Here is a 21,181-nt window from a genome sequence, read left to right on the forward strand (position 1 = left end):
CCTTACATGAAGTCCCTTTTTGGGTGGTCAAAGTAGCCCTTAAGGTCAGCAGTGTGTCAAAGTCCCTTTACAGCAAGCACCAGTGCATCTCCAAGGCTTCATGGGCAGTGACCCTTGGAACTCCCAAAATGACACAAAATCGAGGATTAACCCAAAGACACCCAGTCTTTGAACGGATGAGTCCTGTTTAACTCCAGATCCCTAAACAAGGTAAGCAGAAAAACTGCTATTTTGAAAGCAGGTGAAAATGTTAAAAATCCTGGTGCAAATACCCAGAAAAATTTAACCATGAGAGGCCAGAGCCCAGGAGGGGTTGATCGGCAGCCACGGGAGGGCAACAACCAAAGGGCGCTTCTGGAAGGAAGAACAATGCATTAACTACAAGAAAAACAGCAGCATTCTTCTCTCAGATTTTATTTCAATTTAATTTCCAGCTTCACCCCATTAAAAAAAGAAATCCATTAATTTCTACAGGATTCAAGAAGATGTACATTCAGAGAAATTACTACAGAGAAATTACTGCAGGACACAGGACGTGTGAAGTGCAGCAAACCGATTCTTGGCAGCACAGCCAAGGCATGGCATAACATGGAGTAGCATCTGTGCACATAGAACGGCAGGGAAAAGCATCCACAGTGGCACATTTTTGACCAAATATGTTTTCAGTTTATTACAGTACAAGAAAAATAAAGACAAATGAAAGAAACAAAAGGAGTAACTTTGCCTTGGCAAAGGCACTTTTAACTGCAACTCCATCCAGCAGCTGTAAAACAGCCCAGTGCATCCCAGAATGAATCATCACTTCATTCCCACTCCAGCTCATCAGGCGTATCATCCTTCACCAAGTCCTTTAAATAGCAGTCTGGCTTTAAATGGAATTGTGCAAATTCATTCTAGGATCTGTCACTTTGCTTCCCAGCTCTCTGCACACAGACAGTCCCGTCACTCGGCCTTAACCATCTTCATGGCTCAAGCCGGTACCTGCACATCAGCCTAGGGTGATCCCACTGGACAGCTCTTGTCCTGGGATTGAGACAGCCCTGACACTACCACCAGGACAATCAGAGGCACTTCAGCTTTACTTTAAATCAAAATGCCCATTCATTAAAAATACAACCAGGGAAGGAAGATGATTTTTTGCTAGATAGCAGGAGGCCTTAGGGCTGAAGAACCTGGAGATCATCCCCCATTCCCTTCCCCTCAGGATTCATGCACAAATCACTCAGCGGCAAAGGGGGACAGTCTCTGGTGGAAAGCAGCACAAGCTGAGCAGGCAGGAGCCAATGGCTCGATGACCTGCACAACCCACCCCCATCTCCTTCCCGAGGGGCACATCCAGCTCTCCAGGAGAGCATCCCTGCCTAGGTTGCTTCTCCTTAGCTCCTGTACAGTTCCTGCCTGCAGCATGAGAACCATGGTGTTCACAAGGATGGCCTCTACCCTCTGCATGGAAGCACCTACAACCCAGCCAGGACAACCTCCCTGCACAAAGAGTGAAGCACGTTTATAAATCAATATCAGCACAGTTTCAGCAGCAAAGGCCAAGCTATTTTTTACTTGCCAGGGAAACCAGAATTCTGCAGCTCAGCAGCTTCATCCAAAACCCTGTTTGATTTATTCCCAAGTCCATAACACTGTTTGCCCACAAGGACCTGACTCCTCTGCAGGTGCACATGTGCTTCCTCCAGGAGCTGAAAATGGAATTATCACTATCCATATGTGCTGCATAGATGTGCCTGCAGAGAAGCAAGCTCCTGAAAGAAAAATATTCCAAGAAAAAGAATGTCTCCCAACCAATGCACATGCCAAGTTTATAGGCAGCCTGACTTTCACTGTTCAAATTAATAACTGGCACTAATGAAGGAAGAGATTATTTTCTATTCTTTGCTGTTAGGTCTTTCACACTAGGATGAACCAAGACTCATTTTTTCTTTCTCCTTCCAGCTCTAACCCATAGCTCATTCTGGATAATCTTTTTCCCTGAGAGACATCCTCATCTCAGGCTACCTCAGGAAGGGAGGAAATATAGCCCTAGCCATAGTAAACTTTCCTGTACCATACTGGGAAGGAATTGTTCCCTGTAAGGGTAAGGAGGTCCTGGCTCAGGTTGCCCAGAGAAGCTGTTGCTGCCCTAGCCCTGGAAGTGTCCTTTGGAAGCTCTCTAATAGTTAAATGTCTTTCTCATATTGTGGTGCTCAGAATTACCCCCAGCACTCGACATGAGGCCACCCCAGTGCAGAGCAGAGCGGGACAATGCCCTCCCTGGCCCGACCGGCCATGCTGGGCCTGGTGCCCCCTCCTCGCTGCCAGGGCACTGACATTCAACTTTCCACTGACCAGGACCCCCAGGTCCCTTTCCATGATGCAGCTCTCCAGCATCTCGTTCCCCAGCCTGTCTGTATATCCAGGCTTGCCCCATGCCAGGTGCAGAATCCAGCACTTTCCCTTGTTGAACTTCACTGGGTTGGTGATTGCCCAGCCCTCCAGTTTTTCCAGGTCTCTCTGCAGAGCCTCCCATCACTTCACTGGGAACGGGAAAGCTAAATAAATCTGGAGCATTTTCTTGGTAGTCTGAAGTGCTTCACGTCAGACATTCCAGTCCCTGGAACACCCCATGGGCTGAGAACCAGCCTGCACCAGCTTCAGGGCATTCAAACCAGGGCCAGCAGCTGAGTGTGATCAGGAACAAGGCAGGCTGGGATGAGGCACCAACAGGGAATCAGAAGTCACAGTGAATACAAGGCAGACATAAAGGGAACTGGCCCCCATAAACTTTTCACAGGTGCCAGTGCCCACCTGAGCTCAGGCAGTGACTATAAAGGATCTAGACAAAACAGACAGTTCTGAGACAGAGATCCATTTCTTAGTAAGGCTTTGAGTGCATGTGTTCAAGTGCTTTTCTTAAATTAATTCTCACAAGAGACAGGCCAGAGTTCTTCAAACAGTTGTGATCCTTCATTCCAGTAGAGAAAACACATATGCAAACATGGCTTCAGACCCACACTCACTTATGAGATCATTTTAAAGCTTGTAGTAAAAATATTTTTTTTATACAAACGATAAATACTTTAAAATAAGCATTTACAAAAATAAAACGATCCGTTCCCATAAAGAAGGACATTTATAGCTGAAATTCTGAATACATCTGGAGGCAAGGCAATTATTGATGAAGCTAGTTAATGAAATCTTTGGTATGAGTATAGGACATTAATATTTATGCACCGCTGGCTTCCTTTGGCCGGCGTACTGTACAGACAAGTGAAGAGACAGCTTTTCCTTAATTTCTTGGTATGTCTTCCAAATACAACATACAAATATTTCTAACATGTCTTCCTATGATAATAGGAGAAAAGCCCAAGATTCTCCTGGCTCTTCCTATGGCTTGTGTTTCTAAAACAGAATGATGAAAGGAAAAAGAGAAAGTGAACACAGTTAAATTTCATTTTAGCTAGGAAGCAGCACCTGCAAAAAATAATAATCAATTGAAAATAACTCTAGAGGAAAGCCCATTTCCTTAAATTTGTAGAAATCAACTGCCAAGAGAGGCAAACAATGAACCTGTTCAGTTTCATTGCTGCAAGTTCAGACAGGAAGAGGAGATTGGTTAGGGAAGGGGGCAGCTTCACACTGGATGAGCACAGCACTGGATGGTGTGGAGCAGTTGACTGGCAGGTGGCAGGCAGAGCCAACACCCAGAGCCAGCAGCATGGGGACAGCTGTAGCTGCTGGGACTCAGCAAATCCAGCCAGCATCCTCCAGCCCTGGCACTGGTCAGGCTTCCACCAGCTCCCACGGGGTGTGGGAGCCAGAAGGTTTTGGGTCTGTCTCATGACTGCTGGGCATCATGACCCATTGCTATAGCAACAGGAACTCAGGTGACTACGGTCTTTAAAAAGAGCCCCTATTTGTGGCATCTTTTTTAGGCAAAATTATCTATACCTCAGCATGTCTGCTGTGCAATTTGTATCCTGAGCTCATTAATGAATGATGACACCTTGTCCCACCCTGTTCAGCAGACCTGTCAGATGACAAGCCCAGCTCACTCCATCCCTGCTGAGGGAAGGCAGCCAAGAGAAGCCCCTGAGTAGCTCACCCGAGTTACAGCAATACCAGAACAGGGCCAGTCCTGCAGCCACGCTGAAACAGGCCAGGAAAAACACTGGGCCTAGAGAAAACGGGAAGGAAACACATTAACACAGAACGGGCAGCAGAAGTTTAGCTCAGTTCATAAATTACCAATTGCTATCAATATGCATAATTAAGCATATTCAAATGAAGCTAACACATTCACAATTCTGTATGTTCTGTAGCTAATGTACTATGAAGCACATTTACTAGACTGCAATTAATTTTTACTTCAGTTGCTTTGCCACCATTCCCTGTTCCCCTCTGCTCATCTAGCTACAGCCTACGGACTTTAAGGAAAAGTTTCCTTAGATGTTTCCTCACTAAAACTTCGTGCAACCCACCCTTTAAACACTAAACAAACACGCCCCAGGCTGTTGGCCTCCCCCACAGCCAGGCACTTCACTCCATACATGATCCCAGGCCCTGCTCAGGGGAAGAGGCTGCAGCCCTAGGAGGCACATTTTTAGGGTTTTTTTCATTCCCCACAGATTTCCCACAAACTCCACTTTCTGGCAAGAGCAAATATTCTTGTTTGTGTTTACAATTCTCCTGGGGGCTGAGATAAAGAGCCACATGTGCACCTAAGCCAAATCTCCTGGAAACTGCCTGCCTCGAATTACACACAGCTTAATGGTGATGGTCAGTACTGATGTTCAATAAAACCTTTCTAATTCATACTTATCCACTGACAAAACAGCACAAAGATTTATAACTGCTTCTTTATTACCTAATATTCTATTTGTATTAACTATCTCACTAGAAACAGAGATAGAATTAATCTGCACCTCTATTTGTAGTCGCTATTTCACAAGAAACAGAGACACAATTAAATGACACCTATCAATTTAAGGACAAGTGTAGTGCCTCAATAAATTCCTGGAGCTGACTGTGTGGACAAGGACACTGGAGAAACAGCAAAGGGGCAAGGATTTGGTTGCTCCTTGGCATGTAACCTCCAAAGGAGGGTGGCTAGTGACCAAACAATCTCTAGTCTCAGGCCAGCTCAGAAAAAAAAAAAAAGTAATAAGTAAAAATAAAATAAAGTATTACTTCGTTTTCTTATTTCCAAGCACTTTCTCTGTTCATCCTGTGCTGTTATGCTGCCAACAGCAACAGCAATGTTGAAAGTCTGAACAGCAATTTGGTTCAATATTCAGAGAAACACCACCACCACAGACAAAAATATACATCGAGTTAAACAGTGTTTCTGCTCCTTATTTCAGTTTTCTCTCAGGAAACTGGAAAAAAAAGCATAATTCATAGAAGGTGTTTTGAATCGTTCATTATTGTATCTAAATCTCTAAATAAAATATTAAACTTAAATGATACAATAGTTCATTATAAATTGTGAGAAGTCTTCATCTTTCTTTCAGATCTTCCTTTTCAAAATATCCTACTGCGAATAAAATATTTGTCTTTATAATCTGGCAGTGAACAGAGGAAGGTGAAAATAATTAATATGTTTTCCTAAGGAAAATATATTTAAGCTTTTCCTTCCTTTCTGTCATTGCTTTCAAACAATTTCTAATTAAATTGAGAGCTTAAAAAAATTGAAAAAAATTTGAAAGTTGTATCAGAAAGTAATTGATGGCCTTATGCAAAAGACAGCAGCAGCTGAATAGACTCTTCAAGCATTGAAGAAATCACAGAAAATTAAGAGTTTAGCTGTAATAGTGTAAGTAATATCATTGTAAATATTGATTAAACTCTACAGTCTCTTCAATTTCCTGGCACTGGTTTCCTCAACAGTAGCTCAGTACATTTTCCTCCATTAATTCTCCTTAACTTGTGACAGTAAAGACATCATAAGCCAAAGTAGTTGTTACATGAAGTGCAAATTACATGATATAATAAATTGCATCATAATCTGCAAAGCCATTCCATCCGGTGACACTGTATGATTTATTTACCCCTGTCATTTAGCATATATTGCTCCTTGTCAGTGTCTATCTCTGTGGGATCTGGGGTTTCTAGAAATAAAAGCAACACATGAAAAGTTAGTACTCAGCTCAAGCAAACAAACAAACATAATCAGCACATGCAAAATGGTGCAAAACAACACATTTCAGAAAAATATCCAATATTGCCATAAAGTATTAAGCCCTCCAATGGTAAATCATTGCTAGAGTTAAAGCTGGACTGATCGAAAGACATAGGTACAGAGTCATCTGAATGCAACTACAAACAACCCACCCATGAAGCCCCACCTCTGATCTGCTTAAGCACTGACCACATAAATAACATTACACTTGTTTCCCAAGTTAGGAAAGCAGGAGATAATCCTTTCACAATGCCAGCAATTTTCATTGTAATAAATACAAACTATTCGTTAACAGATGCACTAATCTGAAAATACCTCTATAATTTAACATATCGCCATTCTTTTTCTTGAGCAAATCTCTGGCATTGATGTATTTAGCAGGTAAAGCACATAGAAAAAACTTCTTGGTGGAGATTATTTACTAAACGCAGGTCTCAGCTGAAGACATGCCCAGCTTCTTTAAAACTCTGGAGGTTCTCTATGCCAACATTTGGCACAAGTAATTTTGACCTCTATCTTTCTGCAAATTCTAGTAGAAAAGGAGGCTGGCCTTAAGACAAGGTGTTCCGTAGTTTCCACTCTGGGCAGAAAGACACGTTCAGAGCTGCCTTTGCCACATGGATGTGGAGATCACGCTGTCTGCAGAAGGGGCATGCACAGCTGTCACCAGACATGGCATAGGAGTGACTTTCCATAACACATCCCCAATCTGCAAAACAACTGTTTTCAGCCAAACCTTTTTGCAGTCACAGAATCACAGAATCATATAGGTTGGAAAAGACCTCTGAGATCACCAAGTCCAACCATCAAAGGGTTAAGAGGGTTAAAAAAGGAAAGGAAAAAAAGTAAGAGCTCTGAATCTGCCTGCCAATAGGGAAGAATTTAAGACTGATCAGTTTCAACTGCTCTCCTTCCACATGACACCTGGATCTAGGAGAGGTACCTCAAAAACTGCCCTGTCCACCCAGGCAGCAACAGCGGAACATCCATCTCCCCTGCTAAGGACATCCCTCTCCGTGGCAGGACAGGCCATGGCACTGGAGCACGACAGAAGCATCTGGAGCACTTTGCTGTGAAGCCTGAGAGTCACTGAAGCAGCAAGGATTGCTGCAAAGCCTCTGTGAGCACTGTGTGCCCCCAGCAGCCTCACCCAGCCTGCCTCCTTGGGGTGCTGATGTCCTCCCTAGGAAATCCTCACACTGCACAGAAGAGCACAGACAAATCTCTGCCATGTCTATCGCTGCGTGTGGCTGATAGGAGCCTTTATCCTTTTAGCCTATGTCAGCACGGAGAGAAATAAAAACTTTTTCTGAGTCCCTTGGAAACTCTGGTTTGCCTCAACAGCTCCGAGGCTGCCCACACCGTGTGCCTTACCCACCCTCTAGTGGGAATGTTCAGACATTACCAGACATTTCACTGGCAATTTACACTTCAGGCAAAGAAATTTTGTTCTAGCACAAATTTTAAAGCTGTCTTAAAAATGAAAAAGAAATATTTGAAAGGATTTCCTCTTAGAAAAAATCTGTCCTATGTATAGCTGCATGTAATCTATTACAGAACTCAGTCCTGGCCATGGTTCATCCATGTCCTCATCAATAATTATTCCAACTGTTTGTAATGCTGCTTGTTGCAGCTCAGTCTGCATCTAGAAAAAAATCCCCATGTTAGGGATTCTCCTTTTCCTTAACATTTACAAATTCTAGCCGCAATTCTGTAAATGCTTTGTGCTAAATTTAACAACTGCTGCCAATCGTATTATGGAAAGATAGCACAGTTTGAGTTGGAAGGGACCCTAAAGACCATCCAGTTTCAACCTCCTGCCATGGGCAGAGACACCTTCCACTGACTAGGGCACTCAGGACCCCACAGACCCTGGCCTTGAAGACTCCAGGGAGCGCTTCCAAGGAGTAACATTCAAGTAACGAAATGTGCGTGTTGGAGGTCTGAAGGATAATGCCTTTAATACTGAAAATGTCCAAGTTTACTTAAATGAGAAGTTACTCCTCATATTGATAAAGGAGCTTTTCCTGAAGAATAAAAGTGTTTGCTGTTTTAGCTTAAAAAGCTGCACAGATGTTTCTTAACCATTCAATCCAGACTGCAGACATTTGTTTTAATTACAGAACTCTAAGAAGCAGCAAGCGTATTAACACAGTCATCTCAATATTTATTTCTCAGGTCAACAGGAAGAAGCTGCCGAACCTCAGCACACAGCAACATTTTAACTCAGTTCTTTAAATTATCCTCATCCTTCTGAGGATGGTAACATAAAAGACTGTACCAAGGTAACAGAGCATTCAATTACTTTTGATGGTTACTGAAGTCCCTTTGCAGCAGCAGCAAAACAGTTTTCTGGTGCCACAAGGAGCTGTATGTTTAACATGAAGCACTTCTAGCACAGGTATTTGCTATGCATAGTCTGAACACGAGAAACCCTAACCCTGCCTACTCGTGGCTACCTGAGGAAAGCTCAGAGTCACCACGTAAATAATGTGCAAGGATGAGCATGCTTCTGCTCCAGCTAAAAGTGAAAACATCCCACAGGCTCTATCCAAGTCTCCTTGTAAAGGTACATATTCAAAAATGGCTTGTAGAATGTGCTACTGAACATTAAAAAAGCTTCAACTCTCAAACATCAAAACAGTCTAGAAATTTTATTCTTAGTGACTACACTAAGACTTCTCAAACTGCTCTTAATTCATAAAGGCTGTCTGCTAACTTCTAGTCAGCCTGGCAGAAAAACCTGTTTCTTGAGCTCTACCAGAGTAAAAATGATAGATCCAAGACAATTTGATTGAAGAGCCTGATCCCCAAAGTGCACAATTTCTGCAAGGTGAACATCAGATCAAAGCACTGCCTTCAAGCCGCTGTGAGGCTCAATCAATTGGGATTGGGGCTCATTTGAGATTCTGAGGCAGGATAGGCCCAGACTTCCCCAGTTCAAAAAGGTTCAGGTATGGATGTGGGGTAACGCTGCAGCCTCCCTGTGTAGACAGGAAAATGGCCTTCCATCAGTTTGTGCTGGGTAGATACAAATTGCTTCTTTCAAAATGGAAGACAAAATGAAGGTAATTACAATTTTACATTACATTTTCACTGTATAAATAACAGAGGTCAACCTACAGACTTTTGGACTAATGGTTTGAATGTCACTGGAGTTTGCCTCACGTCTGTAATTTCCCCTGGCACCTGATGGAGTTTCTTACAACTAGAAATCAACTGACTAGTGAAGCATTAGAGCTGGTAGATACTTTATCAGGATTTCTTAAACTGCTACTTCCTTAGGTAAACGTGGGAGCTTTCCCTCAAGTTCCTCAAGTCATTTCAGTATGGGATGCCTGAATGTATTTCCCATACACTTGGAACAGTGTTCTTCTCGGTGTTTCTTAGGTAGGGGAAAAAAAAAAGACCAGTACATAGCAGCAAGCATTATCCCACACTGGCAAGTCAGGCTTGAAACCTTTCCTTAAAGAAATGAGCTCCTCTGCAATACAGAATCAAATCTGTATGAGCCTCAGTCCTTCTGAAGTACATACAAGTGTATTTGGGGGGCAGCTTTACGGACATCGGTCAGGTCTGTCACTGCACAAAACAAGTCCTAAGTGATTTTAATATCACAGTCCATCTGTGCAAGGGCCTATGAATGTGTGCTTCACGTTAAACTAGACACAATGAGGAGATTTATGGAATTGAGGGGAGGCCAAGGTTCTGGGTCAGCAGACTTTTGAGCTTAACAAATTAGAGGTTTGTAACGTTTCTCCGGTTGCCTGTGCTACAAGTCAGAATAAACATAGAGGAAATAAATAAGCCATTATGTAACAATGGCTATGAAAGAGAAGCTGTGATTCATAGCAGTTATATAGCTGTCTGACATCTTGCACTTAAATTGCTTTAAAGATGTATTTCATATTTCAAAACAAGCAAAGAGTTTTGCCCACACTAATCCCAAGTAACAAGAAGTCAAATCCCCTTACAACTTTTGGAAAACTCGAGTCAGAAAGAATTAAGGTATACCCCAAAATTATTTAAGTAACTTGTTTATTTATATTATTTATAACCTGTTTAGGTTGTTTAAATGACCTACACTGCATCTGAAATGAGGTTTTACATTGGTGAGGAAATCCACAACTCAATCAACTCACAAGTCAACTTACTCAAGATTTTCCTGCTTGGCAGGTCATTAAACAGCTGTTCAGCATTGATCTGCAGAGCCCTGTAAAATTCCTGACAGTGTCTGTCTCCTTTCTTTTGGAGGTGTTTTAACAGATCTGAGAGTCTGGTATGGAGTGATGCCTTTGGATTCCTGAACTGTAAGAGAAAAGTACTCATCAGAAGAGAGACTAAAACAGAAGAGAGATTGAGAGATCAATTTTTCATCACTATGCCAGGGAGCAAAGTTATGGAGCTTCTTTGATATTTACTAGAAGAATGGGCCAAAAAAAACAAGGGAAACATAAAAAGGACATACATGTACTGCACAGCACTGAGCTTCATGTGGTCAGCACTGTCTGATGGAGAGTATATTGTCTCTGCCTCCCCTCCTGCTTTTTTTTTGTCCTGATCAAGTGAAAGCCACTCTGCATTTGATGTCTTCCCTGCATCCAAGCTAACACAGTACTTGCTATTCTACAGTTTAATTCTGACAGCTGCAGATAGAAAATTTCAGCAAATCTTATAATTTGATATAAAGTTTGATGCTTTCAAGTTTGCCCTTAGCTGCCAAGTAATGATCCCCAAAAAGGCACTTTAAACTGCTTATCCTAGTCCCAATACTGAAGTGTTCATCATCCCAAGATTATATATTTCATTGTTTTTTCATTGTTTCCAGCACAATTAACTGCTGTGTACCCACTTCAACAGGCACAAATTCCCATTAATCAGGTTGGCAAGCAGCTGCAGATGAAAATACGTTTTTTCTGTAGTGCTAAATGTGATGAGTATTAGGAGACCTTACAAAGAGAAGGAAAATGCATCCCTAGCCTTATACATCAAACTGATTTCAGTTTATTTGGAAAAAATCCAAAGCCATTTCCAGCAAAGCATCATATTTCATAGAAGCACAGCGGATAACCTTTGGAGCATACTGAGTTAGGAACAATTCCTGCTTGAGGGGGACAGGAATGCCACAGATTTTACACAACACTCCTTATTCTGACAACATTCCCACAGGGTCTACAAGATACAGCTGAGATTATAAGATTCCTAAACACTCAATAGAGTTGACACGAACTTGCCTGGACGCATAAAACAGCAGTTCATTTCTGCCTAAGTGCAGAAGTCACAAATCATGTTTCACAGATTCTTTATGGATTTATTTTGAAGCTCTTGAGGAAGCGGCGAGACTTGCTCAGCTAATGATCTAACTCTGCTCTGTACCACAAAACACTAAGTGTCCCCATGGAGTTTGATTATGGCAGAATTGGACCTATTTTTCCTGACGTTAAAATACTGATACGTCAAAACCCTGTGCAGACATGAAGCCAGCAGAGGGCAAGTACAAACTATTATAAGCAGGATTGGGGAAGCTCTTAGCTGACTTTAATTTTGTCTCCACACAAGCTTAGAAGCTCTTTCTCCCTAAAAACAGCTACCCATTTTTGAGAGCTTCATGTCAGGGAGGGTGGCCTTCCTCCATACATGGTGACACCACTGCAAGATAGTACTAACTCCATCTACTTCCCACAGCTCCATACTTCTCTACCAATACTTAAAATTATTAATTGGTTGCCGAAACTGATTGAGCTAATATAGGTGATTTTGTGGACAGAGATGGATGCAGCACAGATGAGCTGGTGAGCCACTCCACACCACCTCATGTGAGGAGACAGGCACGCCAGGCATGTGGTCACAGGATGGGTGCCCTCCTGCCCACGGACTGGCTGTACGATTGCGTGCTCCTGGTCATGGCAGGGACCGTGGCATTAAGCTGCTGCTGAAGAGAGTGTTCTCTCTCATGACCAGGGAACGTGCCAGCCCTGTGACTGCTCCTCTTACATGAGATGCCAGATACAACTGGTCAGCAAGCAGGAGGTGGGGGGCAGACCAGCTGCATGTGGCACCAAGAGTAGTATCAGGAAGAGGGCAGATGGGTTAGTGACCCACAAAAGCAACACAATAGTCAGAGATACAGCAAAATTCATCAAATTACCTTTTCTGCTTCTTCATTGGTAAGAATTTGGGGATAGACTCTGTTAAGCTGAAGAACAATTTTATCAACCACTTGCTCATTCAGTCGGCTAGTGCTTGTAAGGAAATACATGTCATGCTGCAGCCGATGACAATATGACTGATCTAGAGATAAAATAACACACAGAACAAACCACAGCAGTTAATTAACAAGCCATTTTAAAATTCCATAAGTTTTATTTTCCTACCAGTAATTAAATCGCTACAATAAAATTATCACCACCACCTAGTATTAGAGAGCTGAACTATGTGTTAAGGAAACACAACACTGCCATGTACTTTCAAAGACACATCCACTTGAAATTATACAAATTCGAACTCCTGGCTGGTCACTCCTACTGCCTCTCTCTTTCCAGAGGGAGAAGGTTCTAAATAATTTAGAAGTCAAGCTCAGATGGATATTTAATCAAATACAGCCCTATAGTTAATAAATCACTGAAGATAAATTTTCTATCACTTATAAAGTCAGATTATGACATTTAGGGCACCTGCAAGATGCTTCTCCCCTCCAATGGGATGCTCTGATTCTGCTCTTGGAATAACAAGGCTCATAAAAAAACTTATCATACATGACCATAAGGTGCCAGACTGTCTGCTACAGCATCTGCAGAAAAAACATCAGGGTAACAGGGACACTCTTTCTAAAGTTCTTCCTGATTTAATAGCAGTGTTCACAGGGAGTTTGTCAGAGACAATTCCTAACTTAGGCAGGGACATGCCAGACCCTGGCAGCAGCCAGGATGTCGGACAAACCTTTGCACTCCTGCTCCATATGCCTGTGGTGAGGTGTGTGGTCCCTGAAAGCTGTCACTAGCCACTGGCACAACACAAACCAGAACTTTCAGGTTATATTGGTTGCCAAAAACCCCTTTGTAATTTTGGTTCTGCTTAACTATTCTTAGCATAAAAAAACCTCATGTTGCTTTCTGTACAAGGAACATCAAACAGGATTTTGTCTGTCGCAATCCCCTACATACATTTCTCCATGATCTACTTTCACTGCCCTTCTGGATAAAGCCACAGGGCCTGAAGGAGCTGCATTGCCACTTCATATTTATCACAGTAAATTAATAAATACAGCTGCATTTCAAATTTGTAGGCTGAGATCAGCCCTTCCTTGCCACGCTGCAACATGTAAGCACTCTCATCCACACCTGGGTCCTGGGAGCATAAATGCTGCCAACCACCTTAAAGTCAGGCAGGTACACATTCCCAATTAATAACTCCACTAATATTTACATAAGGACTCTTGACACTGTCTCTGACACCACTGTATCTTTATTATGGTTTCATCTGTGGTTTGTTTTCCCCTTAAAAGCCTTCTTAAGTTTATCAAGCAAACAGACAGGATCATTAAGGAGATAAATTTAAATACAACAGACAGAAAACCCAATGCAGCTCTCTGACATTCTCTGTAACACACAGAACTTGCAAACATCCACTCCAGAAACCTCAGTGGTGTCTGCTGTGCAGTGCAAACACAAGCTGCTACTTCCTGTAAAACTCCTGGGTAATTTTCATAAACATTATACAGGAAAGCTGGCAACCAAAACCTTGAAGGTTTGGATCAGACAATCAAAACCATTTGTATGTGTCCATGGCAGCTCCTTTCAGAAGTGTTGCAGGAAAAAGAGGAAGAAGTCTCTCTCAACAAAGTATTAGATTAATCTAGTTTTGGCTCTTCCCTTTCGAGAGCCCAAGAAAGGGATGTTGAGGATTTAAGGAGTCTGGCTGCAGAGAAATTGTCTGAGATGATCAGATGGCACTGGTTACCAAATGCACCACAATGAAGAGCAACTGGTCTGCTCCTCTGGGCTGGAAGGATGATAGAGGTGAAAAACAAGATGCTGCCCTCCCCTGCTACCCACTGCCATGTGCTACTGGCAAGTTACTAGAAGTCAAGAGTCTCTGACAGCACGCCAAGAGAATCATAGAATCATTAGGCTGGAAAAGAACCTTAAGACTACTGAGTCTAACCATCAATCCAGCATCACCATGTTCAGCACTAAACCATGTCCTGGAGTGCCACAACCACATATTTTTTGAACATTTCCAGGGATGGTGATTCCACCACTGCCCTGGGCAGCGTGTACCAGGCCTGGGCAACCCTTTCAATGAACAAATTTTCCTTAAGATCCAACCTAAACCTCCTCTGGTGCAACCTGAGGCCATTACCTCTCATCCTGTCGCTTGGTGCTTGGGAGAAGACTGACACCCACCTGGCTACACCCTCCTGTCAGGGAATTGTAGACTTCGGTAAATCATTTTTACTTGAAATAGCTTTTAAAAACAGAAGAGGAAAACATAGCAAAACTGCAGTGAGCAAAATATTAAAAGACATTTGATACTCGAGTGTGACATTAGGTTACACACAGTCCCAGTCCTCCAAGCTCCATACGATGGCTAAAACAACAGGGCCTTTGAGTTACCAGGATAGCCTGTGTGCTCCCCAGGTGTAAAGGCACAATCCCAGCGAGCTGGATGGAGGCTGGAGGTAAAGAGCAGATTTCGCTGCCACACAACATGCAGCCAGTGTGCCAGGGTGTGAAACGTGGCACTGCCCAGCTACACCTGGACACACCAGGCTGGGGCTCCGCTCGCACCTGCTGCCCTGAGCCCCGCGCCCAGCCCAGCCCAGCCCGCGCTGTCACAGCGGCCCGGCCGAGCGGAGACCCCGCGGCGCTGCCCAGGGCCGGGCCGGTCCACGGCCCCGCGGGCGAACACCCCGACCCACGGCCGGGCCGCGCAGCCAAACCCGCGGGGCCACCGGGCCGGCGCCGAGACACCGCAACACCGGCGCTGCGGCCCCCGGGGGCTCCGGCCCGGGCCCGGGAGCGCGGCGGCGCCTCACGAAGCCGCGGAGGGTCCCCGGACCCTGCCCGTCCCGCACTCACCGGCCATGGCAGCCCCGGCCCCGCCCGGCCCGCGGGCTACCGCCTTCGGACTGCGGCCTTCGGCCTTCCTGCCAGGGCCGGGGCGGGCCCGGCCGGGGCGGCCGGCGCTGGGCACCGCCTCCCGGGCCCGGAGGCGGGGCGGGGGAAGTGCAGAGCCGGCGGAAGGGAGCGCAGGGGGCGCTGGCGGCCGGAGGAGCCGGGGCGGTGCCGGGGCGGTGCCGGGGCGGTACCGGGGCGGTGCCGGGGCGGGCAGCCCTGCGCCCCCTTGAGCCCACACCGGGGTTTCCCATCGCCTTGACAGCTTCGAGGTAAAACAGTTCTTAAAATGTCTGTGCTCACCAGGCCGTCCAGTGCAGAAGCATGAATTTAGACTTGCACAGCGATGAGTTTTTAAACAATTAATGCATAATTAGTAAAGCCGCAATTTCCTTTTCCAGAAGTAATTTCACTGCCCAATATACCATGTCTACATCTTTACAATATGCATGTAGAATTTATATTTTCCTTGTGCTGCAGCACAGCACGCACTTAAGTGCAGCTGGACACATAAGGTACATTGGGCAGGTAGTGACTCAAGCCCAATGAGCAGGGACAACTTCTCTCACAGAAAAGGTTGCAGAGAAGCATCTAATTAATTGGGCTATTTAACTTCATGAGGGAAAAAGTACAAGCAAATCTGTGGAATGTTTGTGAGAGCCACCACTTCGAGGTATCACAGGGGGTGTAGTGTTACACCCAGCACAGCCCTGGAGATGGAGCTTGGGGCACCCCTGGGCACACCCAGACTAGTCCTGGGGCAGCATTTTGACTGGCAGAGTTACCCCGGCAGTCCTGACGCTTTCTTCTGGATCATTTCTCTCTGTGATACTGTCACCTTTGCTTTCAGAGTCTGGCCTTCCCTGCCAGGGTGCAGCTCCTAGTGTGGCACAGCTCTCCCAAGAACGCCATGTCCCACCCTGTGCCCCATCACGATGCAAGGAGCTCATCGTGAGACCTCCCCGGTGGCCGCAGCCAAAACTGTTGCATCTCACACAATTTAATGCACCTCCATTAACAAACGAGATACCTGCAGCCCCATGCTTACTCTTTAACATGTTGATCTATATCTCTGTACACAACAAAGCAGCTTCATCTCTGGAAACTGCAAGAACATGGGGAAAACACTTCACTGAAATATTTTTTGTGCTGTCAAATGCTGTGGCATTCGTGGTGCATATCCTTGAGAAGATCACTAGAGTATAAACATCCTGGGCTTATTCTATTTACCCTCTGGAATCCAGATCTTCCTAACAGAATGAAAATTTTTTTTTAATTATTATTGTTGCACATGGAGGCCTTGATCACACCTGTATTGGTGTGATTTTGGCAATGTATTTTAGTAAAGAAACAGGAACCTTGTGGAAAGGAACTTGGAATTTTGTTACTCCTTTTGTCATATCTTTTAAAGACTATTTTGAATGGGGCTGAGCTACCTGGCACACTGCAAAGTGCCCCTGCCCATGGCAGGGACTTGGAACAAGATGATCTTAAAGGTCCCTTCCAACCCAAATCATTCTTGTATTCTACGATTCACTTTCATATGTTAAAATTTTTGTATATTAAAACATTACAGCAAGAGGAGTTACCTAATATTAAGAAGCACTGGGGGGAATGCTGTGCTGAGGATTTGTTTTTATGATCCTTTTATACCTCTGTGAATTCACTGCATTTTGTGCTCTGCTAAAAAGTTTCCCTGGAAACTTTTAGAAATTTTAGAAATTCTAAATTTAAAAACTTTTAGGACTTTTTAAACTACTGGAATCTAGACCACTGAACAGAAAACCTGGTCATCTTAGTGTGACACGGGCTGAAATCTCTAATATAAGTCTAAATGTGTTTCAGCACACAGTGATTCCAAGCACGGTGAGTGAAGTGGAAGTGAAAATCAATCCCTCAGGAATGCTGCGATGCACAGTACCACACTGCCTGGAGATATTTTTATCCTACAGACTCGGATAAATACACAAGAAGCAGAGGTTAAACATATCTCCTCCTCATGCCGGTGGCACGCAAGACTTTTGCAGCAGGATCGCTGTTAGGTCTGCCTTGGACAGACAGACCCTTGGGGAGCCCCACGGGCACAGCAGAGGCAGCCGCGCTCCCTGGGAGGCAAGGACCCGGCTGGGGCTGGGCGCCGCATGCCCTGCCATGGTGCAATCCGTGACATCCACAGGCCACAGCCGGATGTGGAAGCCGCATCCCGGTCGCGGTCACAGCGATGTACGCGAGCAGCGAGGCGAGAAACGCGGACTTCAAACCGCTCCCGGGGCGAGCGGCGCGCTTCGAAGCCCCCGCTTCCTGACTGAGCCCAAGGCCTTTCCAAAACTGATTCATTTCAGAGTTCTGCCTCCGAATTTAGTGCCCAAGCGAAGTGATCTGTGCAACAACGTTTTATTTCCCAGCAGATTGATTTCCTGGTTAGCTAATCTCAAAAGCCAGCACTGTTTCCTCCCTCTAAACGGACCGATTTGTTTATTTGAGTGAATTATTTGACTTACTAAATATCACCCTTGTCCTGGCAACATCATCATGTAGTGTTTTGTTTTACCTATTAACTGCTGAATGCGCTTTGTTATTTTCCCACCGCCAGAGGACTGAATCTCTTTAGCAACAAATTGAATCCAGATAGCGCGAGTAGTTCCTCTAACAAAGTCTTTCTTTGTGTTTAAGAAAATACAATAAAATATTTCTTAAAAGCTCAGATTGCGCACTAGACTCCTTTCAGCAAGTTTTAGTCAATAATTTACAAAAACAAGCTCTAAGAAGGGAAAGAAAATGTGAAGGCAGGGACGGGCTGGCCACTCCCGTCAGAGCCACTGCCCCTCTGGCTCTGAACTTCTGTTCCCACAGATTTGCACCTTTCAGACCGTTGTTTTGCCCAAATTCCTCGTTACAAGTGTGCACTTACAGCTTCTGTAGAGCATCATCCATCGGTTTCAGGGGTGGGTGTGTGCCGTGCCCGGCACACGTCCCACGCGGGGCGGCCGCAGCGCAATCCTCCTTGCCGGGAGAAGCAGAGGTCACGGGCAACTTGGAGAAGCGAAAGTAAACAGGGAGGGAGCGAGTCCGGCTGTGACAGACGGCAGAGCTCCGCCGGGAGCGATGGGAGGCTGCTTCTCCGCGCCTGGGAGTCAGAAGCAATTTGCTGGGGATTTTAGGGGACGTGCAATTAGCTCTGAAAACCAAGATGTTTGTTTACTCAAAGTTACGAAGGCTTTTTGTGTGTGTGCTAGTAATTTCTAGAGTTGCTTTGCATATAAAATAGGTTATTTTCCAGTCTTATTTATATAGTCGGAGTAGTATTATCGGTATGATTACTTTGTCGGTTAGAAGGAGATGAAGAAAAAAAGTCCTCTGACTCCAAACACAAAGGCAGAAGCTGTGCTGCAAATTCCTAGGTCTTTATTCCCAACCAGTTAAGCCAAACCGTGAAATGGGAACAAAACTGACTTGGATGAAACCATCTTCCCCCAGAGGGTGGTCAGGAATTGAACAGGCTCCCCAGGGAACGGTCACAGCCCCGAGGCTGCCAGAGCTCCAGGAGCGTTTGGACAACACTCTCGGGGATGCACAGGGTGGGATTGTTGGGGTGTCTGTGGAGGGCTAGGAATTGGACTCCACAATCCCTGAGGGTCCATTTCAGCTATAATAACCTGAAGCATCCACAGGTCTGGACAGTTTTAACTTCCTGTGTATTTACCTGGTGAATTACACACCCCTGATTCTGCTCTATGACACTCTATCCTTGGAAATTTTAACAGCATTAGTAAAACAAGATGATGTACATAATGGAAAAATTGTGTATCTCTTGTTTCTGGCACAAGGGAAAAATGGGCATGTAGAATAGGTCCATGTATGCTGATCACAAGTAGTTCTGATAAGTACTGCACAGATTCTGTGTTGGCTGTTAGGTTGTACATGGGAGAACGAACAGCCAGCTTCACAAACACGTTCAGTACCGCACTTGGCTCCTTATATGATCCCTTGTAAAGCAGAAATCAAGTTTTACACATGAGAAAAAATAGTCAGCTAATTATTAAAAAACCAAACAATTGAATTCTTTGAAGACAGGAAGCAAATAAAGCTGTCAGAGCATCCTCCCCTTGAAATAGGTGTGTAAATAAACAGTTGACAGATTTGGCAAACTGACATTCTGCAGAGATCTGGGAAGGGCACAAAGCAATTTTGGGTACATGTCCTCACATGGAAGTCATCCCTGTGCCAGCTCTGGGCCTCATCTGACCCCCAGAGCCAAGAATGATGGAGAGGATGGTGTGCAGCCAGCATGGGACCCACAGCCTGGGTGAAGTACTGGCTAGTACTGGGCATGGGTTAGAAGCCACTGCAGACTCCAGCTCATAGATACAACACATGTCCTGTGGGAAACACTTCTGTGAGCAGTATGCAAGCCATCAGTTTCATAAAATACACGAGGAAATGCAAGTTTTCTGTAGAAGAAATAGGAGCCTGAATCCAGATGGAACCACTGGCTGGCAAACATTGAAGGGTTACAAGGTTTTAAATGCGTGTTTTAGAGTCTCAGCTGCTTTCATCTCCTTCCTGCACAGCACTTATTTCCCTTCTGACAATAAATTATGTTTGCGTGAGCAATAAAGCTAACTCCAGGGGGTGCAGCCATCAGAACTAAGCACAGTCCCAGAGGGAGCCAAGCCACAAATCTTATACAAACAGTTTGGGTGTTGCTTCCTTATCTTGGTGTAACTTTGCTGCCTCTTGCATTAGATGCCCAAATAAATGATAGTCATGTAGTGCTCTGGCGCAGAGGGTCAGTGAATTTACCTGCCTTCTGTGGTGCTTCCCATGGCTGCCAGCATCCCTGGCAGCTCAAGGGTGCACTTTGTCCCATCCAATATTACTCGGCTTTGCCTCGTGTAGAACAGGAGCCAGGCTGTCTGCTCACGTGAAGTGCTGACCCAAACATCCCAACAGGGAATTTATTTCACTTGCAGTCACATTATTGGATTTTAAAGCCACATAATAAAATTAAAACACCAGGGAACTAAATAATGAAATTCAGTGAACATAATCATAGAGATGGGAAGAGGAAGGAAATTCAAAGGAGCTGCAGAGGCAGGATCAAGGATATCTTGGCCACCCTTCACACGTGTACCTTAAGCATAATATTGCCAGTAGGACAGAACACCTCCGTCCCATGCCTATAACTCTATTTAATCCTATGTTGAGATGTATCTCCTTTGTGAAGGAATTGTTTAACCATTTGTTCGACACTGCTGGGCACTTTATAACACTTCTTAAAAACTTTCTGGAGCTGCCTGGCACAGCTGCAGCTGATGGACAGGCAACAGAGATGGTGCCAGCCCCAGGCCTAGCTCAAAGATAATGCTACACATGGGATGCAAGAGCACATAGAACCATAGAATCACAGAATGCTTTGGGTTGGAAGGGACCTTAAAGCCCATCTCGTCCACTTCCTGCCATGGGCAGAGACACCTTCCACAATCCCAGGCTGCTCCAAGCCTGTCCAGCCTGGCCTGGGACACTTCCAGGGATCCAGGGGCAGCCACAGCTGCTCTGGGCCGTGAGTTTGTGTGCCAGGGCCTCCCCACCCTCACAGCCAAGAATTTCTTCCCTGTATCTCACCTAACCCTGCCCTCTGGCAGTGGGAAGCCATTCCCCCTTGTCCCCAGTCCCTCTGCAGCTCTCCTGGAGCCCCTTTAGGCCCTGCAAGGGGCTCTGAGCTCTCCCTGGAGCCTTCCCTTCTCCAGGTGAGCACCCCCAGCTCTCCCAGCCTGGCTCCAGAGCAGAGGGGCTCCAGCCCTTGGAGCACCTCTGTGGTCTCCTCTGGACTCTCTCCATCTGCTCCATGTCCTTCCTATGCTGGGGCCTCAGAGCAGGACACAGAGCTTCAGAT

At 45.0% G+C, this 21,181-nt stretch overlaps 1 protein-coding gene across 4 annotated transcripts; it reads right to left on the reverse strand.

Annotated features, from left to right (window-relative positions):
• Positions 1-398: 398 nt before the first annotated feature.
• CARD19 (caspase recruitment domain family member 19) lies at positions 399-18,414 on the reverse strand. 4 transcript variants are annotated; one of them, XM_032120579.1, is made up of 7 exons: positions 15,250-15,354; positions 14,531-14,635; positions 12,318-12,460; positions 10,324-10,477; positions 6,039-6,098; positions 4,094-4,165; positions 399-3,390 (listed from the first exon to the last, which is right to left on the reverse strand). In XM_032120579.1, exons 2-7 carry the CDS (start codon positions 14,535-14,537, stop codon positions 3,278-3,280), a joined length of 549 nt encoding a protein of 182 aa, XP_031976470.1. In that variant the 5' UTR covers positions 14,538-14,635; positions 15,250-15,354; the 3' UTR covers positions 399-3,277. The 4 variants fall into 4 exon arrangements, with proteins under 4 accessions (XP_031976470.1, XP_031976468.1, XP_031976469.1 ...); XM_032120577.1 differs by lacking the exons at positions 14,531-14,635; positions 15,250-15,354 and adding an exon at positions 18,197-18,414; XM_032120578.1 differs by lacking the exon at positions 14,531-14,635 and having other exon boundaries at positions 15,250-15,361.
• Between the last annotated feature and the right edge of the window lie 2,767 nt (positions 18,415-21,181).

Source organism: Corvus moneduloides, chromosome 11 (genome assembly GCF_009650955.1).
Source record: "Corvus moneduloides isolate bCorMon1 chromosome 11, bCorMon1.pri, whole genome shotgun sequence".
Lineage (NCBI taxonomy): Eukaryota > Metazoa > Chordata > Aves > Passeriformes > Corvidae > Corvus > Corvus moneduloides.

Bases quoted from the DNA above. Each gene is read 5' to 3' on its own strand.
- CARD19 (XM_032120577.1), bottom strand. The intron at 6,099-10,323 runs GTAAGTTGACTT...TTTTATTTCTAG, and splicing joins GCCAAGCAGGAAAATCTTGA to AAACCCCAGATCCCACAGAG. The intron at 4,166-6,038 runs GTAAATAAATCA...CGTTTTCTCTAG, and splicing joins ATATATGCTAAATGACAGGG to GCCCAGTGTTTTTCCTGGCC.